Raw genomic sequence first — 19,841 nt, 5'->3', positions numbered from 1 at the left:
ACTGAGGGAGGTGGTAGAATCTCCATCCTTAGAGGTTTTTAAGGCCCAGCTTGACAAAGCCCTGGCTGGGATGATTTACTTGGGGTTGGTCCTGCTTTGAGCAGGGGGTTGGACTAGATGACCTCCTCATCTGCTAGCAGTCTATGATACTGAGATTCATAGTGAGTGGTGTGCAGTGTATGGCGTGGTGCAAGTTAACCTCGTGCTATCGCTCAGTAATGTATGGTGATGAAAGCGGCGTCACAAAAATAATACTGTTGCTGCTATCTCATGCCACTCCATAGATCACTGTGCTTGGAAGTCAATAAAGGGAAGACCCTGAAGCCCGTAAATCACTCTGAACTCATCGCACACCATCCTTCTCACAGCTCACGGCGTCGCCTCCTCCTGCTCTGGGGCGAGGCATTTTGGTGTTAGGGCCCATGCTTTCAAAAGTGACTCTGACTATTTTGGGCGCCCAGTCTGACTGGCCTTAAAGGGCTCTCCTCTTAGGAAAGTCGGGCCCCTCAGCGGTATCGCAGGTTGGGCACCCAGAAATGAGACATCCAAAATGCCTGGTCAGCTTGGAAAACGTAAGCCTATCTTTTATGTCCTGGTGAGAGGAAGGGGCCAGTGACTAGGCAGCTCAGGGGAATGCTGCTCCCTCAATTGCCCATGGAGCCCGGGCCAGAAAATCTGCTGTTGCCAGGGGACAGTGCCTCCTGGAGGGGCTCTTCCCCAGCTCCGACCTTCGCATGGACAGAGCCCTAACAGTGGGGTGGTCACATGGGGCAGCTTGGGCCACCGAAGGGACTTGGCGAACAAGCTGAGCGGGCTGTGCATCTACTCGCCCCTCTGTGTTTACTGGGCACAGCTGGTCTGTCATTGCCCTGGGTTGTTCCCTTCTGCTGCACAAGGGAGCATATCAGAGCCGAGGCAAAAGCCCACTGAAGTCAATGGGAGTCTAGACGCCGACTTCAGTGGGTTTGGGTGACTCATAAGGCACAGGACCATGCTGTCCCATCCCTCCCTCCCTCCACCATTTTCATTTGACAGGGAATTGAGATGTGGTGGTTATTGGAACGAAACGTGCTATTTTATCTGGAGATCCCTCCATTTAAATTGCCTGGTCCCAGCTCTGGTGCTGTAAATCCTCTAATACAGATGGAGAGCCACTTTTACTATAGCCAGTTGCTATGGATACTGCATTCTCTCCCCCACGTTCAATGTAACACCATAGGCATCTAGTCCCTGGGTCTTCAGTTAAGATTCTGTTCACATATTCCCTTATTGATAGGGAAACAAAACAAGTGGTCCATGAATAGATAATTCCTACCTCAACTCTTCACTGCTGTTGCAATTATTGAATGGCTTTTTTTTTTTTTTTTAGTTTACATACATGATACTGTGCCCTTTGGAATATTTTATTTGGCACTCAGCATAAAATCTGGAGAGTAAAAGGCCTGTTTCCCTCTTGATGTACATAACTCCCATAATTGTAGAACACCAACAAGAAAACACAGGCTTACATTTACAGGCATTCCCAAAGGAAGTCAGTGCAAACAGGAAGCCATATAGGACTTCCATTGGATGGCACTGTTCCTATTTCATTTCTATCGGTCCTTGCACAGACTCGGGCCTGGACAGTGGCAGCCTAAAAATCTTTTCAGCTTTGCCTTAAATAAGAAGCAACTATCACCTCTGCATTTGCAGAACTCACCACCCAGCACTGAGTTCACAGAACGCTTAGGGGACACTGCATTGACATAAGCAGAACTTCAGACTTGGCACTTGGCAAGATCAAGCCCAAATCTCAGTTTATTAAATGGCGTGATCCCTGCCCCTACTGAACGCAAGTGGCGTTTTGCCATTGATTTCAACGGGTGCAGCATCAGGCTCTTCGCTGTCAGACTTCAAAGTGGCACACTTCATTGTTAGTCAGCTGTCTTTTCTCTCCCTATGTTTATCGCAAAATTCATGTCACATCCAGTTTGCAATTAATGTCTGGAGCTGTGCTTTGATTGTTTGCTAACTAGGAGCTGCTGTGAAAAATGGGTTTCTGATGTAAATTGCTTAGTCAAGCACTCCAGAACAGTAAATAAGGAGCATTTATTTATTTTTTTTTTTGCTGCACATATTTCCCCTAAATGAAGAGCTCCCAAAACTAAGCACAGACCAACCAAAAGGAGAGAGCAGAGTTTCATCCATATGCAGTAGCCTGAAGGAGCTGCAGGTTTCATATTCCACCTCCATCTCTGCTTACGATGCCTGGAATTTATTGCTAGAACAATGGAATTCAACTGCTTCAGCTCACACAGGCGTAGGACGACTTTCCTCTTTGGTTCACATACATGCACTGTGGGTCATTGGTTGTATTTCCCAATCAGTGACAGAGTGCTCTAAGGGAAAACAAAGAGCCAAACTAGCCGTTTGAACGAGATCAGATAAACCTCCAAACTCAGAAGATGCTGCCTCACAAATATTTCGCCATAAAGAAATCCAAGATCACTGGGTTATAAAAATATTACAGGAGCACCTAGATCAATGCTCTGTTGTGCTAGTCCCAGCACACACACACTGGAAGAGACACTCCATGTCATGATGAGCTTACAGTCTAAATAGAGAAGACAGATAAAGGAAGGATTACCCTCCTCATTTCACAGATGAGGAACTGAGGCACAGAGAGATTAAGTGACTAGCCCATGGTCTCACAGGGAGTATGTGGCAGAGCCAGGGCTAGAGCCCAGATCTCCTGAGTCCAGTGCCTGAATCACAAGACCATCCCTTCCTCTCAGACCTTCACATGCTGCAGGAAGGAGTGGGCTACGCAGGCACTGACTGAAGGGGTAGCTAGCAAGAGCTGCTGAATTGCTTATTTGGATTCAGAGAGTTGCAACATTCACTTTGTGGGCTAGTGCCATTTAGTGGGATGTCCTGTGAATCTCTCAGCAGCTCCATAGCTGCAAAAAACTCTTGCAGTGATCAGTCTTGGATGGCCTTTAAATGGTTATTCTCTGCTTTATGGCCCACATCATTCCCCCACCCCCCTTATGCCCCAGGGTAGCTACAGTGACATCAATAGGGGCTTCATTGAGCATTGGGGGGAATTTGGCTTTTGATGGTTCGTGCAGCATAGAAAGCGTGATGGGCCAAATTCTGCCCTGGATGACATGTGAACAACTCCTATTGAGGTCAGTGAGATAAATTCTCCTCTGCGCCGTGCTGGTGCACATCTAGCGTGCAGTTACTTGAATGGCTCTGCTTTTGCATGACAGAGCAGAATCTGGCTCACTGACTTGAGCGTTCCACGCATGCTACTTAAAGGCAGGATTTGGCCCAGTGTCAGGTGTCGCTTCCTCACATCTTGACAGATTTGTGGTCTAACGCTCTGCCATGTGCATCACAACACGCTGGGCAAGTGGCCAATCTCCTGGCTCTCTTCTGCACAGCCCATCTGCTGAGGGTTTGCGATGCCGAGAGAGATGGTAGCCAAATTTGACACCTGTTCAACCCTGGTTCCTTCAGTAGGGTTGTGCGGACGCAGCTGAAGGCACCACAGGGCACCATGTGTGTATCCAGGGCTCTCCTGGTTAGCAACGGCTTGAGGTGCAACTGAACAAAAGATGAGTAGGGGGTAACACGAGACTTTTCTTGTGAGTGTTTCCAGGAGTTGGATGTTTTCAACCGAAGTCCTATTTCTACAGCGGAGGTTTCTCTTTGCTGTTTCCCACTCCCTCCCCAGTGCTCAGACCCATCTATTACAATGGCTCTCTGTGAATGACTCGATTGAACTGAAGGCTCTTATCACTTATATGGTAAGTGGCTGTGGTTCCGTTCTTGGCCCAGCTTTGCATTCTTAGCACTGGAACAGCGAATCAGGCCAAAACGTGGGTTTGGCGCGACTTGAAACGGGCACTTCTGCCGCTGTAATCTGCAGCTCGGGAATTCTTTGCTGGGTTAGGCTTCAAATGCTAAAAGGGTTGGGAAATTTGAGCGTAGTCTGAAAAGATGTTTATTAGTCTGGAGGGGTGGGGAAAGGGTGGATACTGGCTTTTCAAACCAACTTTTTACAGACCACAGGGATCCATGGACACGAAGGGATGTTGTGTCAGTGTCTCTCCTTACACTATATGGACGTGCCAATAATACTGAGTTCTACAGTGCTGGCACAGCCATTTAAATACTTCTGACAGCACTTTCTAAAAAGACTGAAAATAAAACAGAAGGCAAGAATCAAGCTCTGTGTAAATCTAAAGCTGAAGAAATAGTACCCTCAGCCTGCCCTGAAAAGCAGTCACTGTGGGACAAAGAATGGGAACAAATTGTCTTATCTCCAGATCACTCAGTGACTTCCACCCCAAAATGGCAGATGTTGATAGTCATCACTGCAGTTAGGTCAGAAGTTTTCCATCAGTATTTGTTTGGTTACAGAAATCAATTCACTTCTGTCACATTTCCACCACTTTGTGTTTGCTTTTTGCATGTATTTGAGCCAATGGATTTACCAGCTGGAATGTCTATGGAAAGAAGACTGCATTAGAGGGTATTTTGGGAAGCAAATTTCAAAATTCATAAATGCAAGAATTCCACAGGAAACTCAGAGTCTAAAAATTATCCAGTCAAAGAACAGAAACTGGATCATCGTCAGATGATTTGTGTCCAATCATCAGGTGCGTTATTCGCTGTGCAGTGTCCACACCTGAGCCATCTGAGGTGCTGTGAAACGAGCGGCTGGATCTTGTCATACTGAGATTGTAAAACCTTCTGGGTGCAGACCATCTTTGTACAGTGTCTAGCACAATGAGACTGGAGCCCGTAGGTGCTATACTGAGATACGCATAATTAATAGCCGGCATCAAAACAAACACACACACAGATCAGATATTAACTGCTCTCAAGAAAGTGCTTGCTAGCAAGCTGCAGATCCAAGAATTAGACACAGAAAGAACTGGACAAAGAATTTCAAATAAAGTAACCTCAGAAAAATCTGAAGCTGTTACTTGTGGAAAATTTGCAGACAGAAAGAGAATGAACTCCTCAGGTGCGTTATTCGCTGTGACGTGTCTACACTGAGCCATCGGAGGTGCTGTGAAACGAGCGGCTGGATCGCAACCCAATGCCTACTAGACGGGAATCGCCATTGCAAACCAATCACGACCTATGGCCCCCCCTGGTGGCAGGCTCAGAGGACGGGCAGAAACGAACCCTCCTCTCTCCAGAGCAGAGGGGATGCACACAGGGGAGGCTGTGCCAGGAGTACTATTGGTGCTCATCAGTACCTGGCCTGTGGCTAGCTAGAGAACTCTATCGCTGGCCAAGATGGCCATCCTCCAGTCCCGGGGGAGGACGTTGGACCGGGACATTCTCTGCAACTATGGGGGTCTTTTCCTGCTCCTTCATCCATGCCTGCATCTGGGCAGAGTTCCTCTGGGCAGTGCCCATTGATTTCCTTGTCTCTTTCACAGGGCAGCCTGCATTCAACAGACTTCTGTGTTCAGTGTCCCCCTCCGGATTTCTTGTTTTAACCCTTTGACCTGCACCCCCCATCCTTGGGTTCCATTTCTTGTCTCCTGTAATCACTCTGGGCTCTGTAGCCACCCTCTCCTCTGAGGGAGTGGCCTTTTCTTGTTCTGGGGGACTTCACCCTCTGCTTCCCAAGATTCAGATAGGCAGTGCCTTTCCTGAACACTCAATTCATGTCATAACAATAAAATGATTTGTGTAGGGGTGGAGCATTACACCAAGGGCATGAGGGAAGAGCTTCAGGTTCTTAAATCTGGGACTAGACAATCCAAATCCAACCAGCAACCTGGATCTCACAGCCAAGATTGAAGAACTCATCAGCCCCTAAGCCTGTGGCCTTCCCTTCTGCAGGCTGAATGCGCCATCTGCTGTTTGCTGAACAGCATCTGCTGCCGCCCTTTGGTCTGAAATGCTGGAAAGATTTAAAAAGACAGATCAGAAAGACTCCCAAAAACTCAATATTGCCAGGACCAAGTGTTCAAAAATCAGGTGCCAGGCCCTCCAAAATCATGACGCTGGCTTAAAAATCATGAAAAAAAAAATTTGGAGTTTCTTTGCCTTCTAATTTTTGCATCGTTAGGATGCACTCACTTCACAGTTTCAAGCTTTTTTCACAGTAGCCATTTGGGCTAGAAATGTGTTGGTTTTTTCTATATAAAAGCTGAGATTCTTACTCCACATTTCTCCAGGAGCTGAGAGTTTAATTTAGATGTTAGACATCACAAGGCTCAGCCCTGCCAATTCTCTTGTTGAGACACAGGCCCATAAAGCAAAACAGAGGCGGAAACTGGATTTGAGATGGGGACTCGTTCCATTACAAGGATTTTGGGGGGCACTTGACTCATCCCAGCTGGCACTTGGGCAAATTGCTCTAGTCTGAATGTGAGGATGGAAGCAACTGAAATTGGATCCACCTTGTGTGAGTGGGCAATGATACTTTGGCAGCTACTCTCTCACAGAGGCTGTATTCTCCCCTACCCTGAAGTCCTCTAGGCCAGTGCTGTGGGGTTTGTTATTCTGAAGCACCCTATGAAACGGCCCACCTCCAGTGCTGTATTTTCCATCAATCTGAAAGCTCCCGGGCTGCTGCCCACCTTGGGCCCTGAATTCCTCCTTACCTCACATCACAGAATCATAGAAACGTCGGGCTGGAAGGGACCTTGAGAAGTCATCAAGTCCAGTCCTCTGTGCTGAGGCAGGACCAAGTAAACTTAGACCATCCCTGACAGGGGTTTGTCCAACCTGTTCTTAAAACCTCCAGTGATGAGGATTCTTCTACAACCTTCCTTGGAAACCTGTTCCAGAGCTTACCTATCTCCTTACAGTTACAAAGTCTTTCCAAACACTTAACCGAAATTTCCCTTGCTGCAGATTAAGCCCATTACTTCTTGTCCTATCTTCAGCTGAAATGGAGAACAGTTAATCGCCGTCCTCTTTATAACTACCTTACCACATTTGAAGACTGTTATTAGGTCCCTCCTCGGTCTTCTCTTCTCAAGACTGAACATGCCCAGTTTTTTAACCTTTCCTCATAGGTCAGGTTTTCTAAACCTTTATCATTTTTGTTGCTGTCCTCTGGATTCTCTCCAATTTGTCCACATCTTCAAGTGTGGTGCCCAGATCTTGACACAGTACGCAGCTGCAGTCTCCCTATTGCCGAGTAGAGTGGGACAGTTACCTCCAATTCTTACATATGATGCTCCTGTTAATACACCCTCAGAATATTAGTCTTTTTTGCAACTGCATTGGTGTTGACTCATATTCCATTTGTGATCCACCAGAACCCACAGATCCTTCTCAGCAGTACTACCGCCTTGCCATTTATTCCCCCTTTTGTAGCTGTGCATTTGATCTTTCTTTCCTAAGTGTAGTACTCTGCACTTGTCTTTATTGAATTTCATCTAGCTGAATTCAGACAAATGGAGACTTTGTCAAGGTCGGTTTGAATTCTAATTGAGTCCACCAAAGTGCTTGCAAGCCCACCCAGCTTGGTGTCATCTGCAGATTTGCTAAGCATACTTTCCACTCCCTTATCCAAATCATTAATGAAAATATTGGCTAATACCAGACCTAGGCCTGATCCCATTGCGGTTCCACAAGATGCGCCCTCCTGGTTTGACAGTGAACCATTGATAACTACTCAGAACAGAGTCTTTCAAACCATTGCCCGTCTCCCGAGGGCAGTATGCAGGAGTTGGGTGCCCATCACCCCAGGAGGGTGCCCATCTTTGTGGGTAGGTTACGACTTCTCAAGAAAAGCCCTGGGCACCCTGCCACATGGTTGCAAGCTGAGATCAGTGTTCAAGCCGCTCTGTGGCCAGAGAATATTGTTGCTATTTGTTCTCTCCATAGTCCCCTAGCAGCCTTGCATTATGTTGTCTCCCCCAACAAAGAGTTCAAACAAAGGTGTGGTGTGCCGGGATCCTGCTGCTCTGCCTCTCCCACCCCTTGTGGTGCCTACACAGGAGGGGCTGGGGGCGGGACTTGGATTTCATTTGTCCAATTTACCTTTCCTTTCAGCTTCACGCACCAGGTGGCTGGGTGCCCGCAGAACGGCAGCAGCCTGGCTCGGCGGCAGTGGGGGAGCAGCCAGAACAGAGAAGATTGGGATGCTTTTCAGGGGCTTTTCTCCCAGCCCCTCTGGGAATGAGCTGCTGGGGTTAATCAGCCTGGAGGGGTGAGGAACAATCTCCAAAGTGCTTCTGTGAAGGGCTGGAGAGAAGTGGTGCGTTTGGGATGTGATCTCTGCACAGCTCCTGGGCAAAGAACACAGATCCCACTGGTCATGGAGTTGTTACAAGCATGAACAATGTTACTATAGGCAAGTAAGGTATCAGACTGGTTATTTGGGGACTGGTAGGGTACAATGGGGAGAGGGGAGATTTAAATCCATTAACTCCTTTGCTTTGCAATGGTGGCAGAGTCTAGTGACTAAAGCAAATAAATTGGATACCTGGTTTCTAATCCTACCTTTGCCACTGACCACCCATGGTATCCTGAGTCATTTGCCCTCTGTACCTTAGCTTCCCCATCTGTGAAATGGGGACACTTGCATCCCTCACAAGGCCCTGATAGGATTAATGAAAACAGTCAATGTTTGCAAACACTGCAGAGGTCTTTAATGTGGTCTTTAAAAGCTATGTGTTGTTACTGATGGTCAGCAATTGTAAACAAGGGGAAATATTTTAAGCATATTCAAAGCATAGAAGTATTATCAATGACCAGCACATTTTTGTGACTGTTCCAGAGATGGATTCCAGCTAAGCGAAGCTGCAGCATGGCTTTAAAAGTGGACTGCAGTGTTGCCGTCGAAGAATCAGCCCCGCTACCAGGTAATTGGTTTATGAATGTCCAGTGCTGGTATATGGTAACAGATATGGTAAAAGACAGATCTATTTTTAAGTAAAAATCTTTGGTTTAAAATAAAAGAAGCCTGCAGCATTTAGTTACCATCACTAAATATCTACTAGATAAGGACCGGTACTGTGTAACACAAACAGAATTCTCACATCAGTTTTTAAAAACCTTTCTTACTGTTTCACTTTCTCCGTAGGGGTTGTATCTTCATTGCAAAAGACAGGTGTGTTTTTATATTGAAATAGCTATCTCAGTGTAAAATCCTAATGGAATCCAGGCACTAAAGTTTTTACCTTGATGTTACTAGTCAAGGTCAACCCCCGGTGGCGGTGGGCGGTGCGGCAGAGTGTTGACCTCACTTCAACACAGGGTTTTTGTTTTTTAATTGAAGTTCTTCTTTGGTAATCAGATTCAATGCCTGATCTTGCAAACCTGCTTTCACACAGGTAGTCTAGTTGGCACCAAAGTAAGTAAGTTTGACCCAACAGGAATAAAGGTTGCAAACTCAGCTCAGTTTTCACACAGCCAAAATTCCCCACTGACCTGGATGGAAGTTTTGCTGAGTAAGCATTTTGTAAGCTGGCCCAATGAGCATTATCTCAACAGAACTAAAACATGTTTAAAATAATAACCCAGGAGCTAGAATTATTCTCTCAGGGCACAATTCAGTGATCCAAGAATTCTGCAGATGCAAGAGTCAGTTTTAAACTGTATTGAGGGGAGATGAACTCTGTCAACGGGACATGTTACTGTGCCCTGGTGCATCACTGTCATCTTTATTCTTTCCCCAGATGTGGCCCTGGCGTGGAAGAGTCTTCGCAAAGCCAAAGAAGTGGTAAGTGAGGTTTGTAGCAATCTGACTCTTAAGATAAGCACCACGGTTAAATGGCTGAAATCCTGACGTCCCCTTCCGCACTTCACTGAGGCCAGGTATTCACCCTCTATCTCCAGCTGTGTCCTCTTTTGTTATTACAGCAATAGTCAGAAGCGATGCATGGTGGGGAGCCCCCAGACTTGCTGCTTGGCATGTACTGAGCATACTCAGTAAAGCTGCTGCCCTCACTCTCTGCCCTCACTATTGGCAGGTATAGATCATCTGTGGCAATAGTAAAGCATGGTATTAGTAGGTTAGGCCCCGATCCTGCACACACTTATGCATGTGTTTAACTCTAGTGCCATTGATTCTATGAGACTACTTTCATGAGTAAAGTTACGCACACGTATAAGTGTTTGCAGGATCAAGGCCTGCACTGGTATCACACTGGTGTGTTTGCTTTCTTGGCTGCAGTAGGCCTACTCCTGATTTACACATTTCTAAGCCAGATCAGAATTGGGTCTAGTATCTATTAAGCATACAAGACAAGTGTTGGTAATGGAGAAAGGTGTTTTTGTCTCTTATCTTTCCAGTCAGCTGCATTCCTTCCAACGGTAGAAAATACCAAAAGTAACATGTCTAGACATGCCAGTGTTTACATGCCGAGTAGCTGGGAGGAAAAAATTAATCAGAGAAGCAACATATGCCAGCAAAAGGCTACCAGAGAAATACAGCATATGTCCCATTTGAAAAGGAAATTTGCCTTTTTACAGTTGCAGAGGATTGAAAATAAATTTGACCATGAAGATTGGAATTGTGCCAAAGCTCAGAAAGCCAGGAAAAAGCAACCATGCGAAAGGAGCCCCGGTGAGTTCTGATTTACCGGAGAAACAATGCTGGCATTGACTGATTGTCTGCAGCCAGCAGGGGAAAACAACAGAGAAAGCTACTCAGCTCTTAGTGAGAAAGAACTAACTGTGGGGAGCTGTTTTCACTGCAGAAAGGTGTGATTTTTACATCACAATAGCTAAGGAGGTGAAATCCTTGTGGCAGGTCAGCGGTGGAGGTCAGGACAGGTGGGCGGTATGGTGTTAATCTCAAAAAGCCACATCAAGGTAAAAGCTACCTGTGCCTGGTCTTCATTAGGATTTTACAGCAAGACAGTTATCTCTGAGTCAAAACTCACTTCTACTGCAGTGAGGACAGTCTTTAAAATCATTCTCTACAAGTCAAAAGAGGATAAGGAGAGACGCAGGGAGTTTCACCCACAGTGACAAGAACTCGGTTTGTTGGTTTTATTTTCCACGTTCCCTAGGTATTTGTTTTCAGAAGTGTGCGTTTATTGGCAGCATAATGTTTAAGCTGATGACTTTTTTTGTGTTTATGGATGCTGTTTCTTCCCAAAGTACCAGGGCTCTGCTCCATTCTCACAGTGACAACTTAATTCCCAGGCCCTTGTCTTGTTAATGGGAAAAGCAAAAAAGGCCTGTGGAAGCCGATCACTTATAAGGAAATGGATGCTTTGCCTTGCTGGCTGCTTTTGCAGAGGAATTTCCTTTTTTTTTTTTTTCCCAGCAAGAGTTAGAATTAGACCAGGGAAATGAGGATTCAAATTCAGTCCTGGGGTTTAAATGACACCCAGGTTCTGAGCCGTTCCATCGCTGGATGTAGCAGCGAAGCCCAGCAGCATGTTGAACGCAGTGTGATAACAATGGCGGGCAAGACGCATGCTCCATTGAAACAAGCAGAACAGCCCTCCTCCCTCTGGCCCAGCTCCTGCGTTCAGATCTACGATGGCAGACCCTCCTCTCCACAGAGCCCTGCTGATGTCAATGGGCTTCGCGTGGGCTCCTCCGGCGCTGAGCTAGGGGACTGAGAAAACTCATAAGGAGAGGGGTAGTCGGCACAGGAGAGGAGGGAACTCGGGGTGCGAATGTGCCCTACAAACAGCAGATTGTATGCCTGCGCCAAACCCCAGCAAACCTAATGGGAGCCTTTCCGCACACTCCAGTGAGCTAATTCTCAGGCCCCGTGTCCCTTGCGGCTGGGGAACACTTCTGGGTAGATTAGCTGTCCTCCTTTGCCTAGCCTTAGACCAGAGTCTTGCCCAGTTGCCACACAGGTGCAGATGAATCTTTCCCACGCTACCCACAATCGATCCCTCCGGAGCCAGCCCTGCTGCCGCCACTGGCCCCCGGGCCTCACCCACTGAGCCCGCCCCATGCTCAGCCCCTGCCTTTGAGCTTGGCCTGCCCGGGTGCTGTGTCACTCCCCATGCATCAGAGGGATGTGGGCTGCTGGAAGCAGGGCGCAGCCAGGCACGTCCCCAGGGGAGCCCGGATACAGGAGCTGGCCCCACAGCAGTAGCTAGGAACAGAAGCACCAGCCCCCCAGTGCGCCCACTCCGATTCAGCCCCGCAGCGCCTCCATCTTGATGCGGGGAGGGGGAGGGCCCAAAACTGAGCGAGTGGGTTGCAACCTGGTGCACAGGGGTCTCAGCGCGGCTCAGCTTTGGCCCTGTAGCCCCTCTGTCATGACGGCAGGAGCCTGGGGCCATACCTGAGTGGGCAGTGGGACGACCAGCGCTGCTGCTCCTTGCCGCCACCATGCTGCGCACAGTGTATAATGGGCCTACCGCTGCAGTGCCACTGCGCTGGAGCTGTGAAAGGAGGACACTCCATGCGCTCTGTGGAGCAAGGATCCCTTTTACTTTCATGCTCGTACAGCTCCTGGCACAGTGAGGCTCTGCTCCACGGGTGGGGCCTCCAGGCACTGCCACGGTACAAACAACGAACAGTGATGTACGCTCTCCCACTCCCACCCTCCACACTGCACCATCTATTTCAGGGGGTCAGCATTTCCCCTTCATTTTGGGGCGGTCAGTCCTGGGAGCCTGGAAAGGGTTAACACGCCTACACTAAATGCTACACAAACACTGACACAAAATTCTGAGCAGCACAGGAGAGATTTTAAGGCCATTATTTGCCAAAACACCAACGAGCAAACTGACTCACGTGCAAACCCAGAAACAGCCCTGCCAGAACCACAAAGACTGCGCCAAGTCCAGACTAGCCCGTTAAAGGGATTTGTTACTCTGGACTATTTGTCATGGGTGGAACTGCAGCGGGTCTTGGCAGAGCTCCCACGAAAGTCCACTGTGCTCCCTTTAGCCAAACTTAATATTAGTTCAAGAAAACCCTCAGACGCTCATTGATTTGATTGTGTTGTGGTATAGAAAGTAACAGACGCCAAGAGGAAACCGTTTCAAATGAAATCAAGACTGGGGAGAGCTGTCTATCCTGCCGGTAAGTTACACCCATGGAGTGAACAATATCTGCTTCTCAGGCTGCAGGTGCTTAATTAATACATATTTTTAAGGTTCTCAGACGCAGACAGCCATGAAGAGCAAAAGTCTTTTAAGCTCTAAACTTTGGTTTTGTGTGGTTTGTTTGTTTGTTTTAAAAAAGAACCAAAAGGTTACCAAATTGTTACACCCTAAGAAATGTCACCAGCAAGGCCAGGGATATGCTGAGCCAGCGTGCTGATAGACTAGTTAATCATCGTGACGAGCCAACCTGAATAACTTAACCATGGCTTGTAATAACCCCACCCCTCCCCAGTTACTTCCTTTTGTAGATTCTCCCACTGCTCCTTCTTTTCTTTAGTTTGCAGATAAGGAACTTAGTGAGAGATGTGCACTACTGCCTTCTACTGGATGCACCATAACGGCGCAGTGTGCCAGAGACTCAACACTGCTCAGAGTCAATGGGGAAATTCTCCTTTTCCTCAAAAGAATCAGGAGGACTGAGTAGTCACCATGAAGCAAATGAGTGTTGCCAAGTGGTCAGAGTGGTGACCTCTGGGATTCTATTCTGGGCTCTGCCACAAACTTGCTGTGTGATCTTGGGCAAATCCCTGATCTGTTGTGCCTCAGTTTCCCCCCTCTGTTATATGGATGAATCATGATTGTTGTGAGGCTCTGAGATCCTGCAATGGAGGGGATTATAGAAACTCCAATTAGTGTTTAAGTAAGAAATGTAATTAGCAGCTTGATCACTCAGTTCCCAAGAGCTCAGGTTGTTCAGGCTCCTTTTCTTCTCTCTAAACAGGGAAAACCGTGCAAGTGTTTCTCCTGCTTGGCCAAAGAACCATTCCTTGGAGAGCCATGATGTGAGAAATGGGTCAGCCAGAACGATGCATCTGCCTTGCAGCAGGGAGCCAACCTCTGCGACGTGCAGCCCTGGCCGAACGGAAGCCCACGGTGGCAGAGCTGCAGCTGGCACTCGGTCTGCTCCAGAAAGACGAAGCGTCCTGAAAAGCTGGGGCAGTTTTAGCAACCAGGTAAATACAGACAAGAAGAGCCCCACAGAACAGATGGAGGGAGCTCTCCGCTCCCCACAGCATCTGCCCTCTTCCCCGGAGGACAGCAAGCAATGCCCAGCTGCCCCCTGTGCAATGTGGAGAGAGGCTCCCATGGACACATCAGCCCCGCCTGCCATGTGCTCCCTTACTCCCTGCAATAGTCCCATTGCTCAGAAGCTGGAGGGACTGAGGAGATCCCCCGACAAGCTAGAGCGACTCAGAGAGAGAATTCGGGAGCAGAAGCAGCGACACCAACTTCTGATTCAGGAAGTGAAGCAGCCAAGTGCTGGCTGCGCCGGGGAGCTGCTGCATCCGCGGCCCCTGAAGAGGAAGGTTCGCAAAGTTGCGTTTGCTCCACCAGTCCCAGTTTACAGAGGTCAGTACTCGTCTGGCAGCTACCGAGGGCTGCCTGAGAAGGGCCACATGCTGGGCTGGGCGACAGCCGTGCAAGACCCAGCAGGTGCTAGCAATAGAAGCTTCCCCCTTCCCGGCACGTATTTCTAGCCCTTGATACCAGACTTTAGAACGGGCATTTACAGAAAGGTCAGTTCTTGGTGGCGTTTTATCCAGTAGCTTCTTTTTCTTTCTCCCCCTGAGCCCTGCATTTTTTAACTCCTGGTAACTGAGGTTTACAGGCTTTGCGGGCATAGGGATACAAGAAATGGGCCCATGAGCAATAATTAACTCCCTGGCTTCCACACCATCCTGTCATATCCACATCACACCTTCCACACACTCTGTTTGGTATGCATTCCTTGCCCTGCAACTGACCCCACTTGTCCCCTTGGTGGGGAATCTAACCAAACCCATGATCTTCCCTGAGCCTGTGTTAAACACAATTTAAACCAGCCCAGACTGATTTAGTTTAAAACACAGTTTGATCACTCAGTGTTGACAAGACCAAGTGATATTGAAACTAAGTTGGGAATCCACATTGTCACCCCAGTATCAGGCAGTATATAAGTCAGATATGAGCTGGAATTGGTTTCGATAAGTTTGCATCTACTTTTAGCAGCTGCACACATGCATCGGACAAGAGTGCTTGTACATCTCACTGCAGAGTGACTGCTTTTCATTTTCCATTCGGTTAGGTTTTAGTACTGTGAAAGTGACGGTCGCTCGTTCTTCTGCCGCGGAAGAGACGGGCATATCAGAAATTGAAGAATCGGCCACCACCAGACAAAGTGGGGATTATAAAAACAAGCGTTCAGGTTAGTGCTGCTAATAGCACAACGGACTATTTGCTCAACGGGATATTGCATTCGTAATATATCCATTCTGCAATGGAAATTTGGACTGAACACGCAGAGAACCTTTCCACTAGTCAGAGGTGATAGTCTTCACAAAGGAAGTGGTGGAACCCTCCTTACTTGGGTCATTTGACATTAGAGTGGCTGAAGAAGAGAGGAAGGGTGACCCAGTGGTTAGGGGGCCAGCCTGGAACTCCAGTGATGTGGGTTCAAGTCTCTGCTCTATCAGAGATTCCCATGTGACCGTGAACAGGTCACTTAGGGCAGGTCTGCACTTAAAAAGCTGCAGTGTAGTGCATCAGTGAAGACGCTACTACGCCAGCAGGCGAGCTTCTACTACCAGTATGGTTAATCCATCTCTGTGAGAGGCAGTAGCTGTGTCGACAGGAGAAGCTCTCCTGCTGACATAGCGCCATCTGCACTGGGGTTAGGTTGGTATAACTGCACCACTCAGGGGGTGTGGATTTGTCACACCCCTAAGCAACATAGTTATACCGCCGAAAGTTTGTAGTGTAGACCTGGCCTTAGTCGCTCTATGCCTCAGTTTCCCATCTGTACAGTGGAGACAATAGCACTGCCTTACTTCATAGAGATGTTGTGAGGATAAATACACCGCGCACTGCGAAGGGCTCAGATACTCTAGTAATGGGGGTTGTGGTTGGGCTCACTCATCCTTGGAGCGCCCTCTTGCAGCAGTGTGGGAAATTGCCGCTATCTTCTGTGCCTCCTGCCTGCCTCCAGCTTCAGATCATCTGTGGCTCAGCCCTCTGGCCAAGTTACAAAGTTCAACCCCCTGCTGGGATCTCACAGACAAGTCCAAATGAATCTGGATAATTCTTCTGCCCCCTTGGGCTGCTACAGTCCTCTCCTTGAACCTGCAAACCCCCCCGTCTTGGAGCTTCACGGATAGGAGCCTACCCTGCCCCTGTTGTGCACTGCCCCCCTTATCTCTGTCTCTGTTGCCTAGCCTGGGCTTCTTGCAGCCAGAGAAACCCCTCTGCAGTCTCTTCCCTCCTAACCGCGCTCCTTCCGTCCACTTCTTACGGCTTAGCTCTGCCCGTGCTCGCCAGCAGCCAATTAGCTACTCCCCTCCCCATGTGCAGAGCATGACTAATCTGCTGTGTTCACTAGCTTTGTGGGTTAAGAGGTTAAACCCCGTCAGAGGGATCATATAAGTACCCAAGGTCGATAGATAAAGCAAAAGAAAGCTTGGGGGTGGGGGCCCCGGCCAGGGTAACCTTAAGTTCACCTCTAGAATTCTATGAAAACCGATTCCTTGCATATGACAGTGAGCGACTGGGGGTATGCACTGCCACAAAGCCATCACATGGACCAAGGGCTACACAGAAGACGTAGGTTTAGTTTAGAGGTCTTTCTCTTGTCCTCTGGTCCGCAGTGTGCTGAGGAGCCACTCACGAGGCCTCTCCAGCCCATTAAAGACTGTCCTTGGCTGAAAGCAGGACCTCAAGAATAGGGCAGATGAAAGTGAAGAGATGCTAAAGGATGGCTGGGCGAGAAAGGGGGGGAGGATCAGTGGAAAGACCCCTTCCTCTTCAGGGTGAATTTGATCTTGCTTTAAATGTTGCAACTTGGTACTATATTAATTCTGAACCATTCTTCTACAAGCCTATCACAATAAACAGTGAAAGCCAACTAATCATCTACAACCTAGGAATGCAGCTGGCAATGCAAAGACAGCTTGTGGAAACTTGCCACTAATTTGATGGTATAAAGTCTATGTTAATTTCACAGTGTTTGGTACATCAGCAAAAGGGGTCATGTTTGTAGTTTGATTGCATTTCTAAGCTCCGTCCTTTCTATGTCTTTTTCCATGGGTCAAGACCAAAGAGAGAGACACATGACGAGCAGGAGTCAAAAACACAAGCAAAACCAGAGTTCGTCCAAGTCTCCTGTCCCTGAGAAAACACTGAACGAGAAAGGTAAAGAGGCAAATTATTTGGGTTGACACAATGACAGTGATTAATAGGGGGAAATGGACAAAAGTGCTTAAGAAAACGGCCAGCTGGCAAAATCTCATGTTATTGATTTATGTTATACATTATATACACATGAACTCCTGGGAACCACAGTCAAGGACCATGGCTCCTTGGACAAGGCATTCTGTGCAGAAGTAACAAAGACAGTGACATAATGGGACAGGTGGATAAAACAGACAAATAAGGGCAGGAGTGAAAATTTGGTGGGGGGGTGGCTGAGATCATAACAATTAAAAAATTGGCATAAAAACAGAAGGCTCAGCTTCAGTGCTCAGTCGATAGGAAAGGAGTGTTGCCTAGTGGATAGACAGACTCAGGAGACCCGGGTTCAATTCTCAGCTGTGCCACAGGTTTACCAGGTAACCTTAGGGTTGTCATTTCCACTCCTGTGCCTCAGTTTCCCCATGTGTAAAATGGGGATAATTATACTACCCTCCCTTGTAACATTCTCTAAAATCTACAGATGATAAGAGCTAGGTGTTGATGTTGTTATTATTGACCATTTCCCATGTTATTCCAGACACACATACAGTAGCTGAGCTTAAGATATCCATGATTGCAAAGTACCAAGAATAAATAAAAAATGATCAGTACTTATTAGGTTAGATGGGGTGTTCATCAGTCCTTAATTGTCTGGTGATGGTTAGAAGATAGAAGGGTTTCTCTGCCTCTTCTGCATTTCTAAAGTCTCTCACTTTTCTTTTCTTTTTTTAAATTCTTCTTTACTGTAGGCCTCCTTTTGAAGAAAAATATTTTGGTAGCGGTCACGTTCTTGTTTTTGTGAAGATGAAAAAGCCGGGGTGACTTCATGCAGTGTAGTGCCAAGAAACTGGCATGTTAGTAACCGTCTCAAAATAAGGCCGGTCATTTTCAATCTCTTTGGCTAGAATCATCATCAGCAGTCACTTGCTGGCTGATAAATTCACCCAGATGTGAACGCAGAACTAACTTCCTAGTGTTAGTGGATTGTCTGTCAGAGGGTGATGGATTTTATCCCCCGTGTACAGCACTGGACAATAAGTTGGGCAATGTGTGTGTGTGTTTGTTGTTGCCAGAGGTCAGACTATATAGACTAGTGACTAGTCTGATTAACCATAGAAAATCCCACTGTATCCAACTAATATAGTTGGAATTAATAGTCATCCTTTCTGGACAACCAGCTTCCACTGAAAATGCCAGTAAAGGTGATTTTAGTACATTAGTGGATGCTTTTGGTTTATTTCTCTCTGGGTCACATGGCAACTGATCCAAGTGGCATTTCAGGTTTCCATAATTATCAAAGCAATAAGCATTGGCTTTTTCCTAGAAGATTTTGTATAACTTTAAGAGCACCTGTCGCCAGGCAGTCTTGTTCTGTGATCCGTGTTCACAGTTCTGTTCAGGCAGCACGCAGGAAAGCACTGAAATATTTGTTTAAGTCCATGCCTATTCAGGGTGGCACATAAACATGCACTGAACTTTAAGCATTTGCGAAGTCCCATTGACTTAAATGGGACTTAGTTATATGCCCCAGTGCTGTCCCGGACAGGGATGTTTTCCTGAATTGGGGCTATAATCAGGAGACCAGCGGCAGAGAGTCACACTCAAGCACTGCAGGAAGTGGGGCAGACATTTCAGTAGCTGATGCTCCTCTCTCTGCATTTTGTGAACCTCTGCTCCAGGGAATATTGTGCTCTTGGGCTGCCGTCTTTGGTACAACCAAGATTATGAGCAGTTATAGTCATTGGAAATCCCACGGAGTGTTTTGCAGGGATGTTGGTTAGATTCATGGCCAAATTACAACACAGATAACGACATTCTGCTTACCCAAGACTCCTTATCAGGGTGTGGCGTGAGTTACTTTCTCTCCTAAACTGTCGTGTTGCGACATTGTTAGAACAGCTGTGCTGCTGCACCCCAGAAGTGGCTGTGTTTAGGTGAGGTGTGATATTCTGTCATGCCTGGTCTACACTTAAAAATTAGATGGACCTATCTATGGTGCTCAGAGCTGTGAAAAATGTCTCATCCAGAGCCAGAGCCCCGTAGTTAGGTTGACCTAACCCCCAGTGTCAATGTGAGTAGGTCGATGGAAGAATTCTTCTATTGACCGAGCTCCTGCCTCGGTGTGATTGATTAACTATAGCAGCAGAAAAACCTTTCTGTCGATGTAGGAAGCATCTACACTCCGGTACTACTGGGACACAGTAGCGTAGACACCCTCACAATGATATTTAGAGGCTTAGCTGCAAAGTGCTTTGAGACCCTTCTGCACAAGCTGCTATAGACTTTCAAAGTATTCTGACTGCAATAAATATAGGCGGGGCTTTTCAAAGGCATCTGGGGCAGCTGAGCACGACCTTTTCCTCATGCTCTGTTGACAATCCTTGCCCTAGTTTTTAACAATACCTTGCACTTCTACGGCACCTTTGACTTAGGGAACACCAAACACTTTACAAACCCTAATGAGGTAAGACCCACAAAGGATGCAAAGGACCATCACCCCTATTTATAGACTGGGAAACTGAAGTGCACAGAAGGTGGATGATTTATCCACTATCTTACTGCAAATCAGTGGCAGAA

General features: G+C 47.3%; 1 protein-coding gene across 1 annotated transcript in view; it reads left to right on the top strand.

The window, feature by feature from the left end:
• Positions 1–8,779: 8,779 nt before the first annotated feature.
• The window catches only part of CCDC187 (coiled-coil domain containing 187), a 69,499-nt gene continuing 58,437 nt past the window's right edge, over positions 8,780–19,841 (top strand). The window contains exons 1-7 of the mRNA XM_067541601.1: positions 8,780–8,834; positions 9,651–9,694; positions 10,447–10,540; positions 12,909–12,978; positions 13,783–14,411; positions 15,127–15,246; positions 17,127–17,225. Of these exons, the coding sequence (XP_067397702.1) occupies positions 8,780–8,834; positions 9,651–9,694; positions 10,447–10,540; positions 12,909–12,978; positions 13,783–14,411; positions 15,127–15,246; positions 17,127–17,225 (1,111 nt within the window). The remainder of the gene's footprint in view (positions 8,835–9,650; positions 9,695–10,446; positions 10,541–12,908; positions 12,979–13,782; positions 14,412–15,126; positions 15,247–17,126; positions 17,226–19,841) is intronic.

The sequence above is a fragment of the Emydura macquarii genome, unplaced genomic scaffold, assembly GCF_026122565.2.
Source record: "Emydura macquarii macquarii isolate MOO-44397 ecotype Brisbane River unplaced genomic scaffold, CSIRO-AGI_Emac_v2 contig_691, whole genome shotgun sequence".
NCBI lineage: Eukaryota > Metazoa > Chordata > Testudines > Chelidae > Emydura > Emydura macquarii.
This window is presented reverse-complemented; position numbering and strand designations above follow the sequence as displayed.